At 23.5% G+C, this 23,940-nt stretch overlaps 1 protein-coding gene across 3 annotated transcripts in view; it reads right to left on the bottom strand.

The window, feature by feature from the left end:
- Positions 1-9,296: 9,296 nt before the first annotated feature.
- The window catches only part of LOC134837984 (allatostatin-A receptor-like), an 85,205-nt gene continuing 70,561 nt past the window's right edge, over positions 9,297-23,940 (bottom strand). Inside the window, exons 7-10 of one of the 3 annotated variants that reach the window (XM_063853400.1) lie at positions 17,359-17,477; positions 17,200-17,275; positions 11,341-11,496; positions 9,297-9,569 (exon numbers count right to left, since the gene is read on the bottom strand). In XM_063853400.1, coding sequence (XP_063709470.1) covers positions 9,555-9,569; positions 11,341-11,496; positions 17,200-17,275; positions 17,359-17,477 — 366 coding nt within the window. In that variant the 3' untranslated portion in view covers positions 9,297-9,554. Of the gene's footprint in view, positions 9,570-9,660; positions 9,879-10,856; positions 11,033-11,340; positions 11,497-17,199; positions 17,276-17,358; positions 17,478-23,940 lie in introns of those variants that run through there. The other 2 variants (XM_063853399.1, XM_063853398.1) reach the window with 2 other exon arrangements.

The raw sequence follows: 23,940 nt of genomic DNA, 5'->3' as shown, positions 1-23,940 counted from the left end.
AATTTTGTTTTGGTGCAAGCAAAATACTTTAAACAACAAGTAAATGATAAACTTTCGTGATTATGATGATATTTTCTTGTCTTGCAGAAAAGAAGCTACTTTCCAAGGAAAGAGCACAAAACTTTACTTTAAAAGCTAGTTTTTGCAATATAAAATCGGTATCCAGTGATTTGCAGAGTAATCAATCTTGCGTTGCTGTTTGCAAGCGGAGGCGAGTAAAGTTTTGAAGTTTAACTAGATTGATGAGCTGCGAGTGGGTTACTGCTTGTTCATAGAGGTAAATTACCACTCGTTATATTTTTTAATCGAATTTTAAAATAAATTTTTAAAAAAATATATTTTTTTCTACGTTTTGATGTCTGTCTGTGAAAATTAATTAATTTATTTATTTTTTAAATTAATTATTATTAATTTAATTATTTAAAAAAAAATATTTTTTTTTATTTTATTTAAAAAAAAAATTAAAAATTTTTAAAAATTAAATAAATAAAAATCTTCAAAAGTATTAAATATTTTAATTTTGCAAAATTAAATAAAAAATAATTTTTAATTAAATTAAAAATTAATTTGTAAATTAAATAATTATTAAAAAAAATCTTTAAATAAAAAATAATTTTAAAAATTACAATAAAATGAAAGAAAATGGAATCTTAAAATTTTTTAAAATTAATTTTGAGAAGTTAACAAATTTTTGCTCTACCTATTTAAAAATTTTAAGATATGAATTATGTAAAAATTAATATTTTTTTAATATCAATATTTAATTTAAAAAATCTACGAAATAATTTAAGTGTATCTATAAAAATTTATTAAAAATAAATTATAAAATTAATAAAAATTAATTTTTTTAGAAAAATGAATTATTTAAAATAAAATTTCGAAAAATTTTATTTATAAGAAATTTAAAAATTTTTATGTCTTATTTAATCATAATTTTTTATTTTAATATTTTATTTTTGAGATTTTTTTTTATTTTAAAAATTAATTGAATTAAATTTAAATTAAAATTCGAAAAAAGCGCTTAAATTATTTTTTTCATAAAATCCTTTAAAATTTCTACATTTTTATTGTTTCAGCACTATAATGAAATTAAATTAGCCTAAAATAGCGGAAAATTCCCGTTATTATTACAGCCACACACAAAACTCAAACGCTTTTTTCCCAACAATTGGGAATTCAACAATTTTATTTATGCTCTTTAACGATGAGAGACTCAAGCTGAAAAGAACTCGAAAAATTTTGTCGAGCAGTAAATATATTCAACACCATATTTTATTTTTCATTTAACACAGTTTACGAACAAATTTTACACGAGTTTTCCTGGCAACTGCACTAAAATTTATATTAGCAACAAACAAAAAGTACTTTAACATCATAATTTTTTTTTTTTGCGTTTCGTGTATACGAGAAATTTAAACAAATAACAACAAGAACACATCAAGTACCAGAAGTTGTGTTGTTGAGTTGATACAAGGATGAAAAAGTTATTAGGGACTTGGCAGGGAACGAGGGAATACGAACGATGTGACCGCATTTTGTGTTTCGGAAAGAGAGAGAGAGTCATTAGGACAAATGGCGAAATTACTTTAAATGGGGTTTCGTTTAAAAATTTAGGTCAATTGTTGGGAGTTTACAGTTATCAGCAGTTAACAGAAGTATGGAAATTATTTTTTTTTTAAATGAGAGGGTGAGTTTTTTTTAATGAATGATTAGTACTTTTTTTTATTTTTCAAGTTTTTTGAATTTTACGAAAAAAATCATTGAATATCAATTTAAAAAAATTAAAATATTAATTAAAAAAAAAATTAACTTAAAAAAAAATCAAAAATATATCATATTTTCATTCAAAAAAAAAAAGGTTATAATATTTTAATAATTAATTTTATATAATTAAAAAATTAATTTAATTAAATAAATAAAAAATAATAAAATCAAATAATAAAAGTTTTAAAAATATAATAATCTGAGATTAATTTGGAGATTTTTAATTAAATATTTAAAATTAAATTTTAGTTAAATTTAAATTAAAATTAAATTAAAAAATTAAAATAAAATCAAATATTTTTGAGCAAATAATATTTTTGAAATTTTAATTGAAAATATTTTATTTTATTAATTTAATTGTTAATTTATTTTAAAAAATTAAAAAAAAAAAAAATTTTAATTATAAAAAAAAATAATTTATTTTTTTAAACTGAAATATATTAAAAATGTCAAGAAATTTCTAAATATTATTTGCTCAACATACATTTTAATTTTCTTTAAAATTTAATTTTAATTTATTTTTATTCAAATTTAAATTTAACATTAATTTTATTTTAATTTTAATATAAATTAATTTATTTAATTTTTTCCAGAATACGAAATCTTGAAATTTTAAAAATTATTCAAGTATAATTTAATTATACAGACAGACACTTCCATAAAAAAACCGAAAACTGTTGGAAAAAAGTTTAGTTTGATGAAATTTAAGAGAACAAACAGCAAACAACGCATCGAGGACGTAAACAAAATTTTAATAATGTCACATATGCATGCTGCCATTCTAAAATTGCATGTGGTATAACACACAATTAAGACAAGAATAGAACGGAGGAACTATTAACGTAGAACGAACAATCCTACAATCACTCAGCTTTCAAGTACTTACCGTTAAATATTTGATGCAGCAGTTAAACTCTTTTAGAGAATTCGTTACTACGGAAAATGCGGATAAAATTTACGTGATTATTTCGTGTTCCAAAATCGTTCGTTTTAAAGCCAAATTGTCCTGCGACGTTACTTACATTTATTATTAGCAAGCTGTTTTTCGTTAAAAATAATTTTAAAAAAATTTCCACACATTTTCCGATTGTGACGTGCCTCATTCGGGTGAAATTCATCAAAAGTGCATTCCAGACACGGATAAAAACTTGACCATGGCATTTTCTGTGTGTGTTCATCTGAGACAAAATTCATTCAGTGCATTTAAAATTGGAAAATTTTCTCGCAAACAAGACAAGACAACAAAAGGAACAAACGGGATGTATGCTACACTTCCTGTCACAATACATCTGAGATACGAGAATAAAAGGAAAAATACTCTTTACCCGATTTATTCATGCAAAAACTCATTTCTTGTCACATTGTCGTTGCAAATGTGTTTCTCTCCTCACAAAGAAAGGTAATTTTTCGAAATAAGTAGCGCTTTTTTATGGCATTCAATATTCAAAGTCAATTTTAGAAATGAAATTTCATCGTGTGTGGGGTAAGTAGCTTTCGATTTTTTCGTTTGTAAACGTTTGCGAATAAATAAATCATGTTTTGTCTAAAGCTGCAATAAAACCCGAAAAAATATATTTTTTTATGTAATATTTTGTCAATATGATTTTGGTTTTTATTTTATATAAACAGAAAATTACTTTGTGAAGAACAAAAATTGGATTGGATTGGATTTTTGCCAATTTTGCTACTTAGTCGTACATGCAAGTAAAGAGAAGAATATTCTTTTGATAAATTTCAGAATTGCAACACATGCAAATTTGAAACAGAAAGATGGAAGAAGCGAGCATAAGCGAGAGGAGTGTATGCAAATACCTACTTGGCATAATAATTGGCTTAGATTAGCATTCAGATTTTTTTTAATGCATTTTATTTTTTTTGATGTATTTTGACAGGTTTGTAGTCTGTCTGTAAGAAATTAATTTTTATAGAATTTTTTAACAAAATTTTTTTTAGGATTAATGGAACAATTTTTCGAAGTCCTATAAATCAGGTAAGAAATTTAAACTAAAAATAATTTAAAGAAAAATTTATGAAAATTATTCAAAGCTCATTAAGGTTCTAATCTCTAAAGTATTTTTTAGCTGGATGATCGAGAAAGAAAAGTCTATCTTGAGTTTAGATTCCTCCTTTCCAGTTATATGATCGACAGATGATATGACACTTGAAAATGTTGTCGTTCAATTCAAGAAGCGTTAAAACGGTTAATTACCTAAAAAAAACTTTGGAACATGGATCCTCAAATATGAACGTAACTGATATTGTAACTGTAATATAAACCATTTAGCCGATGACATGATCCTATGCGATATGAAACTGAGAAGTGCTGTGAAAAATAACGTCTGATTTCGCTAACGAATGGATTTAAATTAAAACCTGATGTAGAAAAAAACATTGATTTTGAATGGAAAATTCTAAAAATTAGTCACATAGGTTAGTCACAGAAGTCAGTCTTGATAGAAATTATCCAATCATTAGGTTAAGCGCCATAAAATCAAAATTATATTTTCTTGGGCAGAACACATGCACGATTATTCTGTAGTCAAGAAGCTTACATTTGAAAGCAATTTTATAGAGCTTCTGAACAAAAATGTGTAATCTTAAGAACTTCTTTTTGTCCTGAGCATTTTGTCAGTTTACCCAAATCTATAGCTAATTCATTTTTAAGTGAAATAAATAAATTATATTGAACTAAATGGACAAAGACACCAATACGTAAGAGATATGTACTCAGGAGTAATTTTAGATGATCGCTTAAACTTGATGGAAAATGCTAAGCAAATATTAAACAAAAGCCCAAATTGAAATTACCATCACAAATGAGGTTGAATCTTTACAAATGATGATAAAAACTTGACTAACAGAAGAATTGAAAAAAAAACTCAATGCAAAATAAAATAAAATGGGCATATGTTTTATCATCTTCTAATGCACAAAATTGCATTTCTATTGTCTAAAAAGACATTTAAATAATTTTTTAATTAAATCTCACAATCAATAGAATAAAAATATTCAAATAGCAGAAGACCATCAATAGATAAAGCCAAAAATGCGCTTTAATTAAAAGTTCAATGAAAACTTTCAAACATAATTTTGTCTTTTTAAAACACATTTTCGTAAAGAGCTCCAATATTTGAAGTATTTTATTCTGTTTTTGATGCATCTTTCTCCTCGTATCTGCGACTTTATAAACCAAAAACGATAAGAGCTTCAAATATTTTTCAATTTACCAAAGAGATGATAAACGAAAGAACATTCTACTAAACGACCGATAGATTTTCATCAAAAATTGACTCTAAATTTCTGCTTTGTGAGTACCTCTCTATACATATTTTTATTTAGTGCTCATTCGCCATGGCAATGCGAAATTCACTCTTTTATAAAATTTCAATTCAAAACAGACTTTAATTTAATTAACTAATTTTCCTTTTTTAGTCCACTTCACATCCATTGGTCTCTTCTCCTCTATTTTCGTGAAAGCCATTCAGTTTATTATTATTTTATTTCATTTTTTTAAAAAATAGAGTCTCTTCATCTAAAGAGGTTCATTTTTAATTCCTCTTGTTTTAATTTTATTTCATTTTATTTTGCAATTAGTGGAGGAGAGAAATTTAAAATTTTCAGGTCACTGCAACATTGAATTGCCTCGTAAAATAAAATTAATTTTATCATCAGAGGATTATAATTTTATAATAATTCTATTTACATTTTCATTAGTAGACTGATGATTTTAATTTTCCAATTTATTATAAGTTTATTGAATTTTGTTGTGAAACTATTCGTGTCGTGTGTCTGTTTCTGACTTTTAACTCGCTTTCAACTCTTTAAACGTGTTTAACGAAGTGTAAAGTGCAGGTGTAAAAGTTTTCGATGCACTCGAATTCTTTCGGCAAAAAAAAAAGTTTCTCCTGTATCGCAAATTTATAGTGCGGTACTTTAAAACTATTTTCGTGGTAAAATAAATAAAATTATTTAATAAACAAAAATTTACCGTTCGTGTGGAATTTACCGCATAAAACCATGCGACGTTTTTAATACGATTATTTATTGAGAGTGTCTTTGCTTTGCTGTTGCTTTTTCAATGGAGACGTCAGGTATATCAAGTTTAAATTGAACTTATTGAAAATTTTGTCAATAACAGAAATGTTCAAGGTTTATAGAATGAAACTAAGTGAGAATTTGGTTCAAAGGAAGAGCATAGATAAAAATAATATTCGGTTTGTGTCTAAAATTGGAAATCCAATATTGATCAATCAATAAACATTGCACACGTGTGTATTTATTTTTGATGCAAAAGTTCTGTAAATAAAGCCTTTTCACTTGAAATTTGTTTTCACATGCAAAGGCAGTAATTTTGTTACAGATAAATGCTTTGATTCCGAGAATTTATTTATTTGCTAAAATAAGTGCTAATTGCTTAAATAGTCAAACTCTGGATTCATTTATAGCCAAATTTATTAAATCAACAATTTTATTGAGAAAATTCACAAAAAAAACGAATTTTTATTTATTTTCTGAAAAATAATAAAAAAAATATCACACGAAACCATCATATTTTTTTTTACCATCGTTATTTTTATAAAAGAAAAAAAATATTGGTTTCCGAACAGCTTTTCATATATTAAATAATAACAATTTTTTTTGGCTTCACATTCATTTTTTTACTGTTTATCACCTGAACATTTTCCACAAAAAAAAATCATCATTATTTGTTATTATTTGCACAACAGTTGTTGAACATTATTCCGCCGAAAATAGAAAAAAAAATTATTTGCCTTGACTTTGAAAAGAAAAACACGAAAAAAAATGTTGCTTCATATTTCATAATGTTAATGCGAGCTCATATATAATTTTTTTTTGTTATTTGATCAATTTTTATGTCATCACATGCTTTATGGTATAGAAAAGTATGTCAATGTTATGTTTGTTATATTGACATGACGCGACAGACAGAAGCAATAGATAATCTGCTGTTTTTCTGCCTTTTTTTAATTAAATCCACTCGATAAATATTTTATTGTACGGAGATAATATCAGAGCTGAGCTGCTGCTCGTCATATACGATGCGATGATAAGAAAAAGCGTAATAAGAGATAATTTTTATGATACACTAAAGTCTTTTACCTTCATTAAATCAAATTCGTATCGTAAAAAAAATAATTATTAATATATATATCTTTAATGCGACACACTAAACTAAAGTAAAATAAATGAAATGGCAGCAAATAATAAATTCTTATCAAGTTTTTGTTTGTGTGAAATGGCACCAACTAACATTTATGTTTAATTCATCGCACGTTTTTGTTTTTGGCAAAGTTTGAGGAACATATTTTTGATGTGTTTCCGCATCGTGTTTTCATTTTATTAGATTTTAAGTTTTATGAGATGGTTTTCAAAGAATTTTAAAGATAGTGATAAAAAGTGTTATTAGAGTTAAATGAAAAATAAAAATAAATGAAAAATATAAAAATTAAAAAATTTTGCTGTTAAAAATAAAAAAATTTATTTTTTCAAAGAATTTTTTAAATATAATTTTAAATAAATTTTAATTTTTTTTAAAAATAATTTTTAGAATTTATAATTTTAATTTAAATAAATTATTTTTTTAAAATAAAAAATAAATATAAATAAATAATAATCTCAATAATATAAATAAATATTTTTTTAAATAAAAAAAATATTATTATATTTAATATTAATTTTAAATTTAATTAAATTATTCGAAAAAAATAATAAAATAAAATAATAAAAAATTTAATTATTTTTAAAGCATAATTTTTTATTATATTTTATTAAAAAATTAATTTTATTAATTTATAATTTTATAAAATTAAAATAATTTAATAATATTTTATTTATTTATTAATTTAATTTATTTTTTAATTTATTAATTAAAAAAAATTATTTATATGTTTTTTAAATTTTTAAAAGAAAGGCTATTTAAAAAAAGAATATTTTTTAAATTTAAAAAAAAACTTTGTTTAATCTATTAAAAAAAAACTTATAAAAAAAATAAAAATGTTATACTTACCAAATATAGAAAAATATCTTTAATTAAATAAAATTCATTTTTTTTTTCAAATTTCTTATGAACCATGTTATAATGAGCACTACTTGATCATGGGGCTCTCATAAAAAAGCAGTGCTCCAATATAATTCTTCATTTTTATTATTATTTTTATACATTATGTACTTTTTTTTAACAATACAAATATTCATCTCTTTCATAAACTTTATTTTTTTATGATGTTGTTTTTGTTATTTTTTAATGAACATTTAGTTATATTCTATTTTTCATGTTTTTAAGTATATATATTTTATAAATATATTCAACAAAAGATTTTTTTATCTCAATGTTAATATGTAATAAATAAAATCTTACCTAACTATTATATAACTATTTTTAGTAAATTCTTGTTATAATAACTATTACTATTACGATTATTTTCCTTTTAAAATCTTTTTTATTAGAAGTCAGTATTTGTATTTTAAAAACAATTCACGTATTTATTTTTTTCATTATTTTTTTTATTTTTGTGAGAAAAAACATTTTTTAAAGATTTTTTTTTTTACATAAAATATTAGTTTTTGTATAACATAGTAGTGACCTTAATTTTTGTTTGTTGCTGATGTTTTTGCTGGTTTTCCTAATGTTATTTGTTGATATTGTTATATATATAAAATTTAATACAAGTTGAATATAATACAATTATTTGTCATCGTATCAAATTGATTTTCTTTGCACACATGTCTGAAAGCTTTCTGGAAAAATTGGATGTAGAATGTCAATTGTACTTGACACTTGATTAGAAATTTATTTTTTTTTATAAAAGAAAACCAATTTTTATTTAAGTTTTGTGTGAATGTTGCAATCTACTATAAAAAAATATATATAAAATTAGATTTGTTAAAGAAATATTTTTTAAGCTATTTTTTTTTGTTAAAAAAATATTAAAGTGAAAAAATAAATATAAAAAAAAAAATTTATTTGTATTTCAATTTTTTTTTAAATTAAAAAAAAAATCTATATTATCTAAAAATTTTTTTATTTCTAAAAAAAATATAAATAATTTATTAAATTTATTTACATGTAATTGTAAGTTAATATTTGATTAATTATAATTTTTTATCAAATTTAATTAATTAATTAATTTTTAAAATTCTTGTTAATTAATTAAAAATTCGTTTTTAATTATTGTACACAAAAAAATTAGTTTTCAATTAATTTTGTGCGTTTTATTATTTAAAACTTTATTAATCAATTAACAAAATTATTAAATAAATAATTATTTTATAATTGTTAATACTGTTTTAATATAATATTTAACAATTTTTGTACAAAATTATTTTTTTTGTTATAAAAATATTTATTTAATAATTAATAAATTATTTTGTATACAAAAATTCATTATTATTTTTAATATTAAATATAAAAAACAAACAATAAAAAATACTAACATAAATCTATATATTTTGTACGATGACATTCATTCCAATCTCATTGCAAATTGCATTTATTCCTGTCCTTGATCCAAAGTTTTATACAAAAATACGGTCACAAATATATTCTTTTTATATTTATTTATAACATTGTTTTTTACCATGTAATAACGTTTGGTATACAAACAACAGAATTTCATGCAGACAACGTGTTTTCTAAAAAATATGCTTTGTTATCATATTTGACTCCATATAAATACTGTATGTACAAAAAGGAAGAGGGAAGCTCGGGTGATGGCAACTTCTACGAACGAACGAACGATTTTGTGCTGTTTGATTTGGACCCAAAACATTTATTCTACTACTATCTATAAAAATAATGATAATACTTATTAAAAGGTTCTACAAAAAAAATTAAATAAATTAATTAAAAAAAAAATTGTGGAAATTTTTTGGGGCACTTTATACACAAGCCTTTACTTTTTTTTTGAAATTGGTGAAAAAGCGTGTAAGAATTTTTTTTTCGTGAGGATAAAAATACAAAAAAGTGCACAACAATACAAAAAATTATTATTTTATAAGTCAATGAATGCATTTGTTGTGATTGCCGTTGTTGTGGCAGTCGGTCTTCTGGTATCTTTATTGTAGTAGTGAACGGGCGAGCTGCAACCGCACTTCTAAATTCGTCAGAGAAAAAAATGAGATGGTACAGAATTTTTTTTGTTAATACTTGGGATGAAGAAAATTCGAGGGGAAAGAAGACAAGTTGCATACAAAACAAAATATGACCTCTTTTAATAATAATAATAATGATGATAATTATTTTAAAATTAATTGTTATTTGTTTTACGAAAAAAAAGGATAAAAATAAAAAAAGGAGGAAAATTAAAAAAAAAATATTAGGAGAGAGGAAAAAGGTTAAAAATTTCCACTTGAAAAGGAAAATCGATGTTAATAGGTCCATTTTTTTTTTGAATAACCAATTATTATCGTTTACCTCTTTTTTTCGTTACCTACAAATTTAGTAGTTCACCAATTTAATTAAGTTCCCTCTTCACTTTTTAACATTTTTTTTTCTAATTATTAATTATTATCACTTATTTTTTTCATATTTTTTTACCTTCCAAAATTTCATAAGGTAAAAAAATTATTCATTAAATTGAATATTTTTTTTAATTCACAAAAAGCACTCCTCGCACATTAATTTTTTTTTTCGATGTATTTAAATAGTAGCCTCTATTTTTTTTTTGGCGCATACAAAAAATATGAATATAAAAATTTTTTTAATACTATTTTTGCGCCATTTTAACACAAAGAGAATTATAGTAGTTGAAGATATATTTATTTTTTTTTTATTTTTACACAACATTCCATTTTAATTAAATTTTTTTCTCCCTAATTGAGCGTTTTTTTGTACAAAAATATTTTTTGCCCGCTTGTGACTTGTGACTCGAGAAAGAGAAAAAACAATGAGTACGTTTGTTTTTCTTTTGAACGAGATATGATTTTTTTATTTATTTATTTAATATTATTTTTTTTTTAATTTTAATTTTTTTTAATAATTATTTTTTACATTTTTTTTTTTTGAATTTAAAAAAAATAATTAATTTAAATTTAAAAAATTTTTTTTTTTTAATTTTTAAGTATTAGGCGTCTCCATTTTTTTTCGATGAGTCCTCAGATATTTTTTTAAATGATAAAAAAACGGTAAATTTTTTTATAGAATATCGACGTGTGACGTCCCGTTGCCAGCGCGCGTACTTTTCGTAATATTTGTCGTTGCTGGTCCATATCCGTGGTGCATTGAGGGCGGTCCAAGACACCAAACAACCTGAAATGTCAATGTTATCCCAATATTGTTTAAAACGAGACCATTTCAAATGTAGCATTTTTAGTAGTTTCAGTATTTTTTGGCATATTAGTGGTGGTAGTTTGGCGCGAATAAGTTTTATTCAGACTTTCGATAATAATTTTCTTAATGGTAATGGAGGAAGTCGAAGAAGAATTAGAAGGAGAAGAATGGCAAGAAGGAATATTATTTTGAGTGACATGTTTCTGAGGAGAATTATTCACGCAAGAAGAAGAATTTATTATAAAAGAGGAATTTTGTGTGCAACTTGCTGATTGTGGATTATTTACCTTTCGAAATGCTTTCCTAAAATTATCCGATAAAAAGGCATATAAAAATGGATTTACACATGAATTCATGTAGGCCAGTACATGTGCCGCTACCTGCATGATAACTTTTATTGTTGTCGTTTCATACAGTTTCAGGGATTTTAGCACGAGAATTAGCTGCAATGACAAGAAAAAAAAGAATGTTTCTTCAATGTTGTGCGAAAGATATTTGCCGCAGTCGCTTTAATTTTATTTTTATTATTATCGTCGTCGTCATCATGATCGTTCTTGAAAAAAAAACTTGCACACAAACACTGTCCTGTCATAAACGTTCAATGTTGTTGTCATTATTATTATTTTCTTGTTGTTTTTGTTGCAGTATCATAACATTTTAAGTATTGCAAGAAAAAAAAACAAGTTTGATGTAATAATAAATATAAACACATTGTGGGCGTTAGATTATTACTTTGATGATTTTTCCTGAAGAAATTTTGATTGGAAATTCTTTGAGCGCATTTTTTTATTACAAATAATTTTTATTATGGATTTAATTAATAAAATAATTTATTTAAAATTAAAACACATTTATTAAGTATATAAAATTTTTTATGAAAAAATTTTAATCAAAATAATAATTTTAAATATTTTTTTTTATTAAAAATATTTAAAAAATATTTTTTAATGTAATATAATTTAATAAAATAATAAAACTTAAAAATTAATATTTTATAATTAGTTTTTAAGTTTTATTATTTTATTAAATTTTTTAAATTTTAAAATTAAATTTAATATTTATTATATTAATTTTTAATTTATTTAATTAATATTTTTTAATTTTAATTTATTAATATTAATTATATTTAATTTATTTAATAAATATTAATAATTAAATTAATTATTTTATTAAATTTGTTTTATTTATTTTAATTTAATTTTATTTATTTTTTTTAAATTTTATTTATTCCTTGTGAAATTTATAATTAAAAAAATGATTATTTTTTATATTAAAAATTAATTTAAAAAATATTCTTATAATATTGTTTTAATTTTTTTTTTAATTTTTCAATTATTTTTTTGACTAATTTTAACTAATTTTCAAATATTAAATGATACAAAAAAAAAAATAAATTAATTAAAACAAAATTTAATTAAATATATTTTTCAATCTAATATTTTTAAATTTAGTAAAATTATTATTTTTAACAAATAAATTTATTATTTTCAAATAATTAAATAACTTTTCGTAAATAATTTTTTTTAATAGTTCAACTACATATAAAAGATAATTAATTTTTTTAACTATAAAATTTCACAAAAAATTGTATTTATAAAATAAAATCGTTGAATATTAGTTTGCTGATAATAATTAAAATTAAAAAAGAAATAATAAATATTTTTATTAAAACATAATTTAATAAAAAAATATTTTTATTTATTAATTATTATTTTTAATAAATAAATTATTTTTTTTTAATTTTATTTAAATATTTTAACTATAAAAGATAGTTAAAAATATTTTTTTAATAATAAAATTTCACAAGAAATTATTTATTAATAAAATAAAATTAGCTAAAAACTAATATTAATTTAAATTTTAAAAAATTAATTTATTTATTTTTAAAATAATAATTAATTTTATTTAAAAAATATTAAAATTAAAAAGTTACTATTTTATTTAATATTTTTTTCTAAAAATATTTTATTAAATAAGCATATTAAATTTTTATTTTAATGAATATTTTTATTTTTTCAAACTTCACGAAAAATTCAAGGAAAAAATGTAAACATCTTCAACCAATTACAAAAAACAAAAATTCAACAGACCGACAAGATCAAATTCCCTCCAGTCTCCTAATGCAGAAACACAAAAACCATTAAAACTTTAAAAACAGCTCGCAGCAACATAAAAAGCGATACAATGTTTATCTCTTCGGACATGTTTCATAAACAGACAACTATAACCATTACCCCTAAAATAAACCATAAAGCCGACGAAACACGTAACTAATACGTAATTTTTTTCCCTTCAACCATTTATGTTCTTGTCTTTCCCGAAAGTTGATCCGTTATCGGTCCCCGTGGCATCGTGTCAAAATTTGACCTATTTATTTCAATCAATTTAGGGATATCCCGGAAAATTGTCGCAACGAAAAAAAAATATCGCTTAGAAGATACTTTTTTTCGTAACATGCGAAAAAGTATCAGCACGACAACAAACTCATAAAAAAAGGAGAACGGGACATGACGAGACACTTGTAAGTTGAAAATAATGTAATAATGTTGCCGTTGGAGCAAAAATTAATTCTCATTTTTATTGGCGGCGAAATGTGCGGAAAGTTTCGTGTTGATTAAATGTTTCAATGACCCAGAATTCGTTATTGCCCATCAAATTTTTCGCATTAAAGGCAAAAAGAGAAAATCTGTTCAGTACTATTAAAAGTTGTCTAATCTCTTGGCTGAACTTTGTTTTTCACGAAAAAAGTTTGTTTTTTCCCATTCTTCAATTTTTTGTTTTTTTTTTTTTGCGGAATTGATTGATTATTTTTGTGAGAAGGGAAATTCGATCATATTGTGTCTGTCGAGAAAAATAGTTGAGAAAAGTAAACATTTTCCGACAGACCACAGACTCGACTGATAGATGAAGTTCGATAAACTACTTTTCTGCTGTAGTCGATAATCCGCTCGAGCAGACAAAGTTCTTCGGTTCGAAATTTAAGCCAATGGAATATTTCTATGGAAAAAACGTCGAGAAAATAGGAGGAAATTTGCTTATCTTTGTAAATATATATCTTTATTTTCATTTTCACGTTTTCTGCAATTATGAGAAGTTTCTATGGTGATGCGAATAACAATGATGTTGATTGTTGATACTTTTGAAGTAAACAATGCGCTTTGAGATTCAAAGATGTAAATAACGATAGAAATTGTTATGATTGAATTTTAAGAGAAGGGGTGTGACTTTTTCGAAGAAAAAAAATTTTTTTTTGTAAAAAAATAGAAAAAAATAAAAAAATAAGCTACATGATTAAAAACTATTATTAATAATTTTTTAAAAATTTAAATCTGATTTAAATATTTTTTTTAATTTTTTTTTAATTTTTTTTAAATTTTATTAATTTTTATAATTTTAAATTATTTTTTCATTCAATAATTTATTTAATTTATTTTTATAATTTTAAATTCATAAATATTTTAATTTAATTAATTTTAAAAAAAATAATTTATTTTAAAAAATGTTTGTTAATTTTTTTTAAATTCATAAAATTTATAAAAAAAATTAAGAAGATTCTAAATAAAATTGATCTAAAAAAAATAAACAAAAAATAAAAAATTGAGTTTAAAAAATTTATAAAAAAAAATTAATTAAAATTTTTAATATAAGAGAATTACCTATTAAATAAATTTAAAAATTCAATAAAATAAAAAAATCATGGGATTAAAATTTTTGGAGAATTTTGAGTTTTTAAGATAATATCTTGTCTTTGAAAATCAAAAAATAGTTAAAAATAGCAAAATATTTTTTGTAAAATATTTCAAAAACAAAAAAAAAAAACATACCTATTCAGGAAAATTTATAAAAATTTATTATGAAATTAAAAAAATAATTGAAAAAATTAAAAAAAAAATTAATTAAAATAAAATTTATTAACATATTTAATTAATAACGATTTAATTTTTTTTATAATAATTTTTTTTAAAATTAAATTGTATGAAAAATATAAAACTCAAAAAAGTTGAAAAATTTTGTAAAATATGAAAAGAAAAAAAAATGGAAATTTTTAGAGATTTATGAAATTTGAGATCATTAAGCTATATAAAAAATTTTAAAAATTAAATTTTTTTCTTCTGATCGATTTTTTCTTCCATTTCCTCGAAAACTTCCCCTTTTTTGTTCAATTCCTTACAAAAAGGAAGAAGTAAAAAATTTTATTATGTTTATTAAAATTTTCTTCGGAAATTTGTTATTCCTCTGTTTGTGTCAATATTTTCACGATTGAGATGCGCGTGGGTTGATTCTTTTGTGTGTAAGAATCGTGAGAGGTGAAGCATATAATTGCATGTTGACAAGTTCCCTAACGCCAAGCGAAGTGCTTGAGCTTTTCTCGTGGGATGCCTTTAAATATTCATTACAAATTAATTTCTTCCTAAGGACTTTCACACGACAAACACATGCTTGAGCGACCTCCAACCCCGCATTTTTCACGAAAAATAAATAAATTAAATTAAATTACTCAATTTTATGGAAAATGATCAAAATTGAATTTGACGTAGTGTCGCAGCGCGTGAACGAAAAAAAATTTAAAAACCTTCGATGAAAAAAAAATTTTTTTTTAGAACAAAAAAAAAAGGAAAAATCATAATTTCCATGTAAAATTGGTTGCCAATCAAATCGCGCCACAGGAGAAATCGTTAACATTCCTTTTCTTTTGTCATCATTATTCATTTACTATTGAATTGATGGGAAAATGTCGCGTCGCATCGCTTTAAAACTCACATCACGTTTTTTTTTTAAAGAAAGAAAAAATAACAAATTCTTGTTATTCTGCATCGAAAGTACATGTCAAATTATGTTTGTTTTCTTTTTGTGGCGTCTACCTTCGAGGCACCCGCGGGCTGCGTGCAAACATTGCGGCTTGTAGTCATTAGAAGTGAACGCGATAACGAGAAACGACGTGAATTGTTTTAAAATAAAAAAAAAACAAAAAAATTAAGAGGAAATTTCCACAAAATTTATTTGTCTGGAGGTCGATGGAATTTTTAACTGTCATGTCAATTGTCGAAATGTGAGGTAAGTTGACGTGAAAATTGCCAGATGAGTTTCTGTCGAACGATTGACAGGCTTAAAGTGGTTTTTATTGATTTTTTTGTAGAATATTTTTTTTAGTAGAATAAATAAATCAATTCATCCGTAAAATTGAGAAAAAAAAGTTGACAGTTTAAAATTCGTCATAAAAATTGCTTTTCGAAAAAAAAAATAATCAAAAATTCAAAATAAATTTTATTTAAACTAATAAATTAATTTAATTAATTTTTATTATTTTTTAATTAAATTTTAATTTTATAATTAATACTCATTTAATTAAATTAATTAGGGAAATTAAAATTAAAAAAAAAAATATAATTTAAAAAAAAATAAAAAATTAAAAAAAAAATAAAAAAAAAATAAAAAAAAATAAAAAAATAAAAAATTAAATAAAAAAAAAAAAAAATTAATTAAAATAAAATTAAATTAAATTAAATTAAAAAATTAAATAAAAAAAATAATTAATAAAAAATAAAATTAAATTAAATTAAATTAAAAAAATAAAAAAAAATATCCACAAAATTAATTCTTTCGTCAAAAAAAAAATAAAATAAAATAAATTAAAATTTAAAATTAAATTAAATTTAAAAAAAAATAAATTTAAGAAATAATTTTAAAAGAATTTTTCTTTTAAATATTTTTAATTTTTTAAAACTTTAATTTTTTAAACTTTAATTCAATTATCAACTAATAAATAAATAATCAATTTAATTTAAATAATTTTTTTAAATATAATTAAATTTCTCTTCAAAAAAATATATTTCAAAACTAATAATTATTTATTTAAATTTAATTTATTTAAATATTTATTTTATAAATTTTTGTTTGTAAAAAATAAATATTCAACAAAAATACGCTCCATACATCATTCAAAAAATTCCCAATAAAAATTTAAAAATAATTTTCCCTCTAAATTGATTGATTTTCTGGAATTGTTTTTGACAGTCAAACATTCAATTTTTTTTTACTCACAACTTCCCAATTTCTCTGTTAACATATCTGACATCGAACCAATTACCGTGAAATATATTTTTAAATTTTCTTGTAAACAAAGATCATTATTTTCGTGTATTTACCTGTATTGGTAGCCAACAAATAGCGAATGCCAGAACAACTACCACCACCATTCGGGTGACACGTTTCTTGCCTCGCCTTAAGAAAAAAACAAGAGAAAAAAAAAACGGGAAAAAATCATAAACAACGCCTGACGCCGGAAAAAGTAGGTAAGAACTTACCTTGACTCAGCAGATACTCGTCCTCCTGGCGCTCCTTTCCACAATCTCGCAAGCATCGCGACGTACAGCATCGATATTAAAGCTAAAGGTATTACGTAGGATGACAGGAAAAATGATACCTGTGAAGAAAAAGAACGGAAACGAGGAAGATGGATGAAAATTGATTTTCGGAAGTTTTTTTTTTTGTGAAATATTTTGACAGGCAGACAGGAGGGAGGGGAAGGAAAAAGGTTTGACAACTTGCTTGATGGTTTTCTCCGAAAATTTCCGTAATTGAACAACTTCTCCGATGATGAAGTCTTAAAGTTTTATCCACACACCCGAGAATATTTGCATAAAATCCTCAAAGGATTTCCATTCCTTTCGTTTTAGGACGAGATAGAAAGACGACGTCCATTTATTACGGAGAAAACTATTTAGTTACAGAACATTTGTTGGCCTTTTCTCGTGTATTTATCTTGAGAATTGTAATTAAAATGTCTCTTTCTGAACGTTTTGTGCGCATTTATTTATTTATGCTGAGCCCAGAGAACGCAAAAAAGGGAATAAATTAAAACTTTTTCACAACACAAATAAATGTTTCCTCCGATCCACATCTTTGGGTTCACGTCAAAGGAATAGAAAATGCAAATTTTGCATTAGAATTTAAAAAAAAAATGTTTGACGTTGTTGTTTTTTTTTCGAAAGAACGACAAAAACCTTTTAAAATGTAAAAGTATTTCCGGTACAACAGGACATCCCGCTCATGAACTTGCTTGTTTCGTTGAATGAGTTTTTTTTTGCTGTTTTTGTTGTAGAAACATGAGAAAATGAGGGAAAAAATCGTAAAAAAATGTTGGTTTATGTATTTTTGCTATTCATACGAATTAGAGCTAATATAGCATATCTCATGTATTGTTAAATTTTTAAAAGCATTTTTGGCGGGAATTTTGAAAAATGCGGTTTAAGACGTTTTTGTGACTTTTTGAGGAGTATAAAATTGCAAAATAATAATTTTTAATTTTAATTAATTAATTTTAAATTTAATTTTTTAATTAGATTTTTTCTGAATTTTTTTTTTTTTTTTGAAAAAAAGAAATTTTTTTTATTTAATAGTTAATAATTAATATAATTAATTTTATAAAAAATAAAATAATACTAAGTTAACTACAATTTAAAAAAAAATAAAATTTCAGTAATTACTTTTAATTAAAAATTATTTAATTAATTAATTATTATTTAATTAATATTAATTTAATTAATTTTATAATTATTTAATTTATTAATTTTAAATTAAATTAAAAATTTATTTATTAATTTAAAAAATTAATTTATTCAAAAAATTTCAAAATTAAACTTAAAATTTCATATAAAAAATTTTTATAATTTTATAAAAATAATTTTATTAAATTTTAATATTTTTAAAAACAAATTTTCTACTTTTTTTTAAATATTGGAAAAATAAATATATTTTTTTATAATTTTATTTTAATTAAATTAAATTAAATTTTTTATATTAAATTTTTAAATAAAACAATTTTTTTAAAATAAAATTTTTAGTTAAACGTTCGTTTTAAAAAATATTTTTAAATTTTCTTTGATAGAAATTATAAAATTTTACAATAAAACATCTGAAACCACGTGCAAAAGATCTTAGAGATGTCAAAAACGAATATTTCACATTTTCATACTCCTCAATATCAGAAAAAAATAATAAATACACTTTTGTTCTCCATAAATTTAAACCTCAAGTAACCCAGTAAAGCTCATGTACTTTAAATAGAGTGAAAAAATAGAGGAAAAAAATATACACAACTCACTCCTGTCTGGTCTAATTTTCTGCACAATTTTATCCAGAATTTTACCGACAAATTTTATGTGCATTTTCGCATCGCTGGCTCTATTTTAACGTCAAAAATAATAATAATAAAGAATTTTTCTCTCTTCTCTATTACAGACACACGTGCGGTGTACTTGTATGAATTTTTTAAGAGAAATTGAATTTTTCATTTTTTTCCCTCTCAAAAGTCGAGAGCTTTAGGTAAGTCCATTATAAAATGTGGTTAACCAATTTGTTTGCTCTTTCATGCGAACTTTAATTATTTTTTTCCTTCGTTTCAGGCAAATTCTTGTGAGATAATTAGAAAAATGTAAATATCTGCAGTGAAAAGCCAATTAGTTCAGACGATCAGTTCAAAAAGTGACTTTTTACGTTGACTTATTGCCTTGTTTAAGGAAAAAGAGACGACATCGCATGTGGGTGAAATATGCATATCATTCATCAATTTAATACAGACAAGCTCATCAATTTGTTTCCGTCAGAGACTTTCGTGTTATTTTCCGCATTCAATCACTTTTTTCCTCTCTGTCTCTCACACTCAACCAAGATCCCGATGACGACGCGTCGGCGGTTTTTCCATCCTTGGCATGTATTTGATTGTTCTGCAATCAATGAGTGTCTTTACATGAGAAAAACGGAGAACGAAGGAAGCGTAAATAATGATGATTGAAGCAACATTCGAACGGATCAAGTATGTAACCTTGAACGGGAAACGCCGTAAGTTAACTCCAGAGCGACGCGTATGTGCGTGAGATGTCAAAAGGATTGACGGAAATTAATGCCATTAAACAACGAAAAGCTTATCTCGTCATAGCTTTGCTTTCGCTTCGTTTCCTTTAAAAGAACATGAGATACGAGAAAAAAAAACGAGCAAACAAGAAAAACGACACTTCCATTAATCTCGTAGAATGCTCTCGAAACGACTGTCAATTGTCTGGATTTTATTGCGACGAAAGCATTTTGATTGACTTGCATCATTAATGATCTCAAACATAAACATCCGAGTAATTTCGAGACCGATGAACAATGCATTTATTGATTCAAGGAACAATGGCGGCAATTTTGAATTCTGAGATCTCGTTAACTACCGTTTTTCATCGAAAACAACTCCGATTCCCGATCTTGTTTTATTTTCGATGGAAAACGGTAGATTTTAATGAGCTGGAAGACATTTTAATTTTGTTGCACGTGTTTTGTTTTTTTTTTGTTTTTCATAAAAATGGAAATGAAAGAGCCTCGGGTTTCTTCAAACAAAATTCAGATGAAAGTCGTGCTTTATAAATAGAATTAAAAAGGAGATTTTTTTTCATAAAAAGTCAACAAAAGAAAAACAAGACAATACAAAAACCAGAAGTAAACCAACAAAATGGCCGGAATCAGCATTCTACAATTGACTGCTTAGAGCGTAAAAAGAACAAATTGTACATTTTTTAATTTTAAAATGTGAAAAGATGTCGGATGTCTGTCTGTGATTTGAAATTTCATTTATTTTTATTTTAATTAATTTTATTTAAAAAATTTTTTTTTCTAAAATATTAACCTAAAAAATGAGATTTTTATAATTTTTTACTCCTAACCTTTAATTTATTTTAAGTACAAAAATTTTAATCAATTCAAAGTAATTGATCTCGTAATAGCAAAATACAAATTTCGCACATTTTTGTACTCCTCAAAAAAAATTTTTTTAAATGAAAGTAATTTTTTTTTTATAAAAATTTAATTAAAAAAAGATATTTATTTTATTTTATTTAAAATAAATTAAAATTTAAAGCTTTTGATAAATAAGAAAAAAAAAGTAAAAATTTTACACAATTTAATACTCCTCAAATTTTTAAAAAATTAAAGTAGATTTTTTCTTTCATGAAAATAAAATTATGAAAAATAATATTTTAATTTGAACCCTTTGAAAAATTTAAATTAATTTTTTTAATTTTTTTTTAAACTTTTATTTAATATAAATCAAAAAATACAAATTTTGTAGTACTCCTCAAATATATTTTTTGAATAAAAGTATATTTTCCTTTCATAAAAATTAAATTGTGAAAAATAATAATAATTTAAATTATTTTTTTTATTTTAAAAAGGATAGGAGTATTCAAATGTGCAAAATTCGTATTTTTAATTTTAAATCAATAAATAAAAAAATACGAATTTTGCACATTTTAATACTCCTCATAATAAAATATAAAATATTTTTTCCATGAATTCAAAATTTGCTCCATTTAAATTTTCACGTTAAAAGTGCTTTCACCTCTTGAAAAATCCTTCAACAAAACTTGTACATTTTTTCGTTTTATCATCATTTTTGCAGTCGAAAGTTATTCAACAAAAAAACAGCATAAAAAATATTTTTTCATGTGATGTGACATGGAACGAGACAAAAGCAACGGCATTTTCATAACGAATGGATAAATAGATGATTGTCGGAAATAAAAGGTAATTTTCAGTAGTGCTCTAGCTTTTCTATATCTCCTTGAAGTGAATCAAAACCGACAGATCTGTTCATGTTAAAACCAATAACAAGTGCGGGAAAAATTGCAAAATACTCGAGAATCTGTTCGAAAAATAAATTTTCCGTGCGTTCCTCTTTATGCAAATTCAATTCGACTCAATTTGATGAGATTTATTCTGTTTTCTGGGAGCAATTTGTTTATATTTTACAAATTTTCCGTAATGCGGTTACTTTGTAACGTAAGCTTGATGATTTTTTTTAGGTTAGAATTAAATTGAAACATTTTGAGGTTATGTTTCTCTGAGTGTTTTTATTTTTTGGAGCGTCACGTCCTTCACAATGATAAAAAAACATGAAAATTATTATTATTTATGAGGGGCAAATTACATTTAACCGCTGTCTTGAAAAAATATGCAAATCACTGAGCCGCACATTAGACCCTTTTTATTCGCTAATTTTGTACATATTTAATCGGAAAATTTGTTTTTCTAATGAGCGTATTTTATTCCGTTTGCCATTTGCTCGTCTCCGAACTTTGTACATGCTTTGAACACTTCAAGTGAAAAGTAATCTCCAACAGCTGTTCAGTCCGAACAAATATTTGCTTTAGACTGCTCATAATTTACAAGTGGATTAACCGTGTTCATCTTCTTTTTTTGTCGTTATTTAGATAATTTTTTTAAAACATCAAATGCAGACGGATGAAAAAAGGAATTCAAATATTTATCAACTAAAAGGTTTATGTCGCGTTCAGTGAGTGAATCAATCAACAGCTTTTCAAAAAGATGAAAAAAATAGCAAGAAAAATGTCACATGATGATTTTATTTGTAAAATATTTGTTTGAAGAATGTTTCTATCTAACAGCTGTGACATGGGAAGAAATGTCGAAAGAGAAGCTAACAAGACGTCTAGCTGTGCAACGTTTAGATACAAATGTCATTTGCAGATATTTACGTGAAATTATGGTAAGAATTAAAGCTAAAAAAATTTTTTTAAAAAATTTGCCCCAATGCACATTCTGAAAATTTATCCCAATGAACATTTTAAAAATTTGTCCCAATGAACAATTTGAAACTTTGCCCTAATGTACATTCTGATTTTTTTCCCCAACTAATAATTTGAAATTTTGTCCCTATGAACATTTTAAAATTTTGCCCAATGCAAATTCTGGATTTTTTACAATTTATATTTGGCCCCAATGCACATTCTGAAAATTTATCCCAATGAACATTTTGAAATTTTGCAAATTTTGGATTTTTTTCAATTTATATTTTGCCCTAATGCACATTCTGAAAATTTATCCCAATGAACATTTTGAAATTTTGCAAATTTTGAATTTTTTTCAATTTAATATTTTGCCCCAATGCACATTTTGAAAATTTATCCCAATGAACATTTTGAAATTTTGCCCAATGCAAATTCTGGATTTTTTTCAATTTATATTTTGCCCCAATGCACATTTTAAAAATTTATCCTAATGAACATTTTAAAATTTTGTCATAAATAATGAAAAAAATCAACTTTTATAAAAAGCAATGTATGAACTTTAAAACCAACCATTACGAAAAATGTCTTGATTCTGAAACTTCCTTCATAAAATCCTCTTTTTGTCAGCTTTAAAAGGACTACAAAATCGTTTTTCATCGTTACATTCCAAAAAACAAAAAAAAAACTTCCTGCATGATGAAGAATAACTGCTTTTACCCCAAAACATTTCGCAGACAAACTTGGCATTGACGTCCATACATTTATAGCAAGATACGATGACAAATCCAGGCATTTTGAAATAAACAGCCAACGAAGAGGAGTGACAAAGTGTTTGTTGTATACTTTATTTATTACGACAAAATAAACAACAAGAGTCATCAGTACCAGTGAGACGAGAGCGGAAAATTTTTCTTAAAAAAAACACGAAAACAAGGTTAATAGTTTAAAAAGTTTTTCTCATCATGCGACACGCTGCTGATGATTAACAATAATTAAAAATGTAGACGGTGTTATTTTTCTGTTTGAAATTCATTTAGAAAACTCTCAGGAATTTAATTATTTTATGAGACACGATGCAGGATAAGAAACGAAGACAAATCAACAAGTTCAAGGTCGTCACGTTTCAAGGATTAAATTTCATTCACATTTCCAGAAGGAGCTAGCTAGAAAAGGAAACAACGGTTTTCACTTATTATCAAGAGATTTTCTTCGTTTTTTCGACTGTCAACCCAAATAATTGTAATTTTTTTTCCATTTCAGGATTTCAAGGACGAAAAACCTTGACACAGAATCCTGTCAACTGAATAATTTAAAGCGATTATC

The sequence above is a fragment of the Culicoides brevitarsis genome, chromosome 1, assembly GCF_036172545.1.
Source record: "Culicoides brevitarsis isolate CSIRO-B50_1 chromosome 1, AGI_CSIRO_Cbre_v1, whole genome shotgun sequence".
Lineage (NCBI taxonomy): Eukaryota > Metazoa > Arthropoda > Insecta > Diptera > Ceratopogonidae > Culicoides > Culicoides brevitarsis.
The sequence above is the reverse complement of the archived record's forward strand: the minus strand, read 5'-3'. Positions and strand labels throughout refer to the sequence as shown.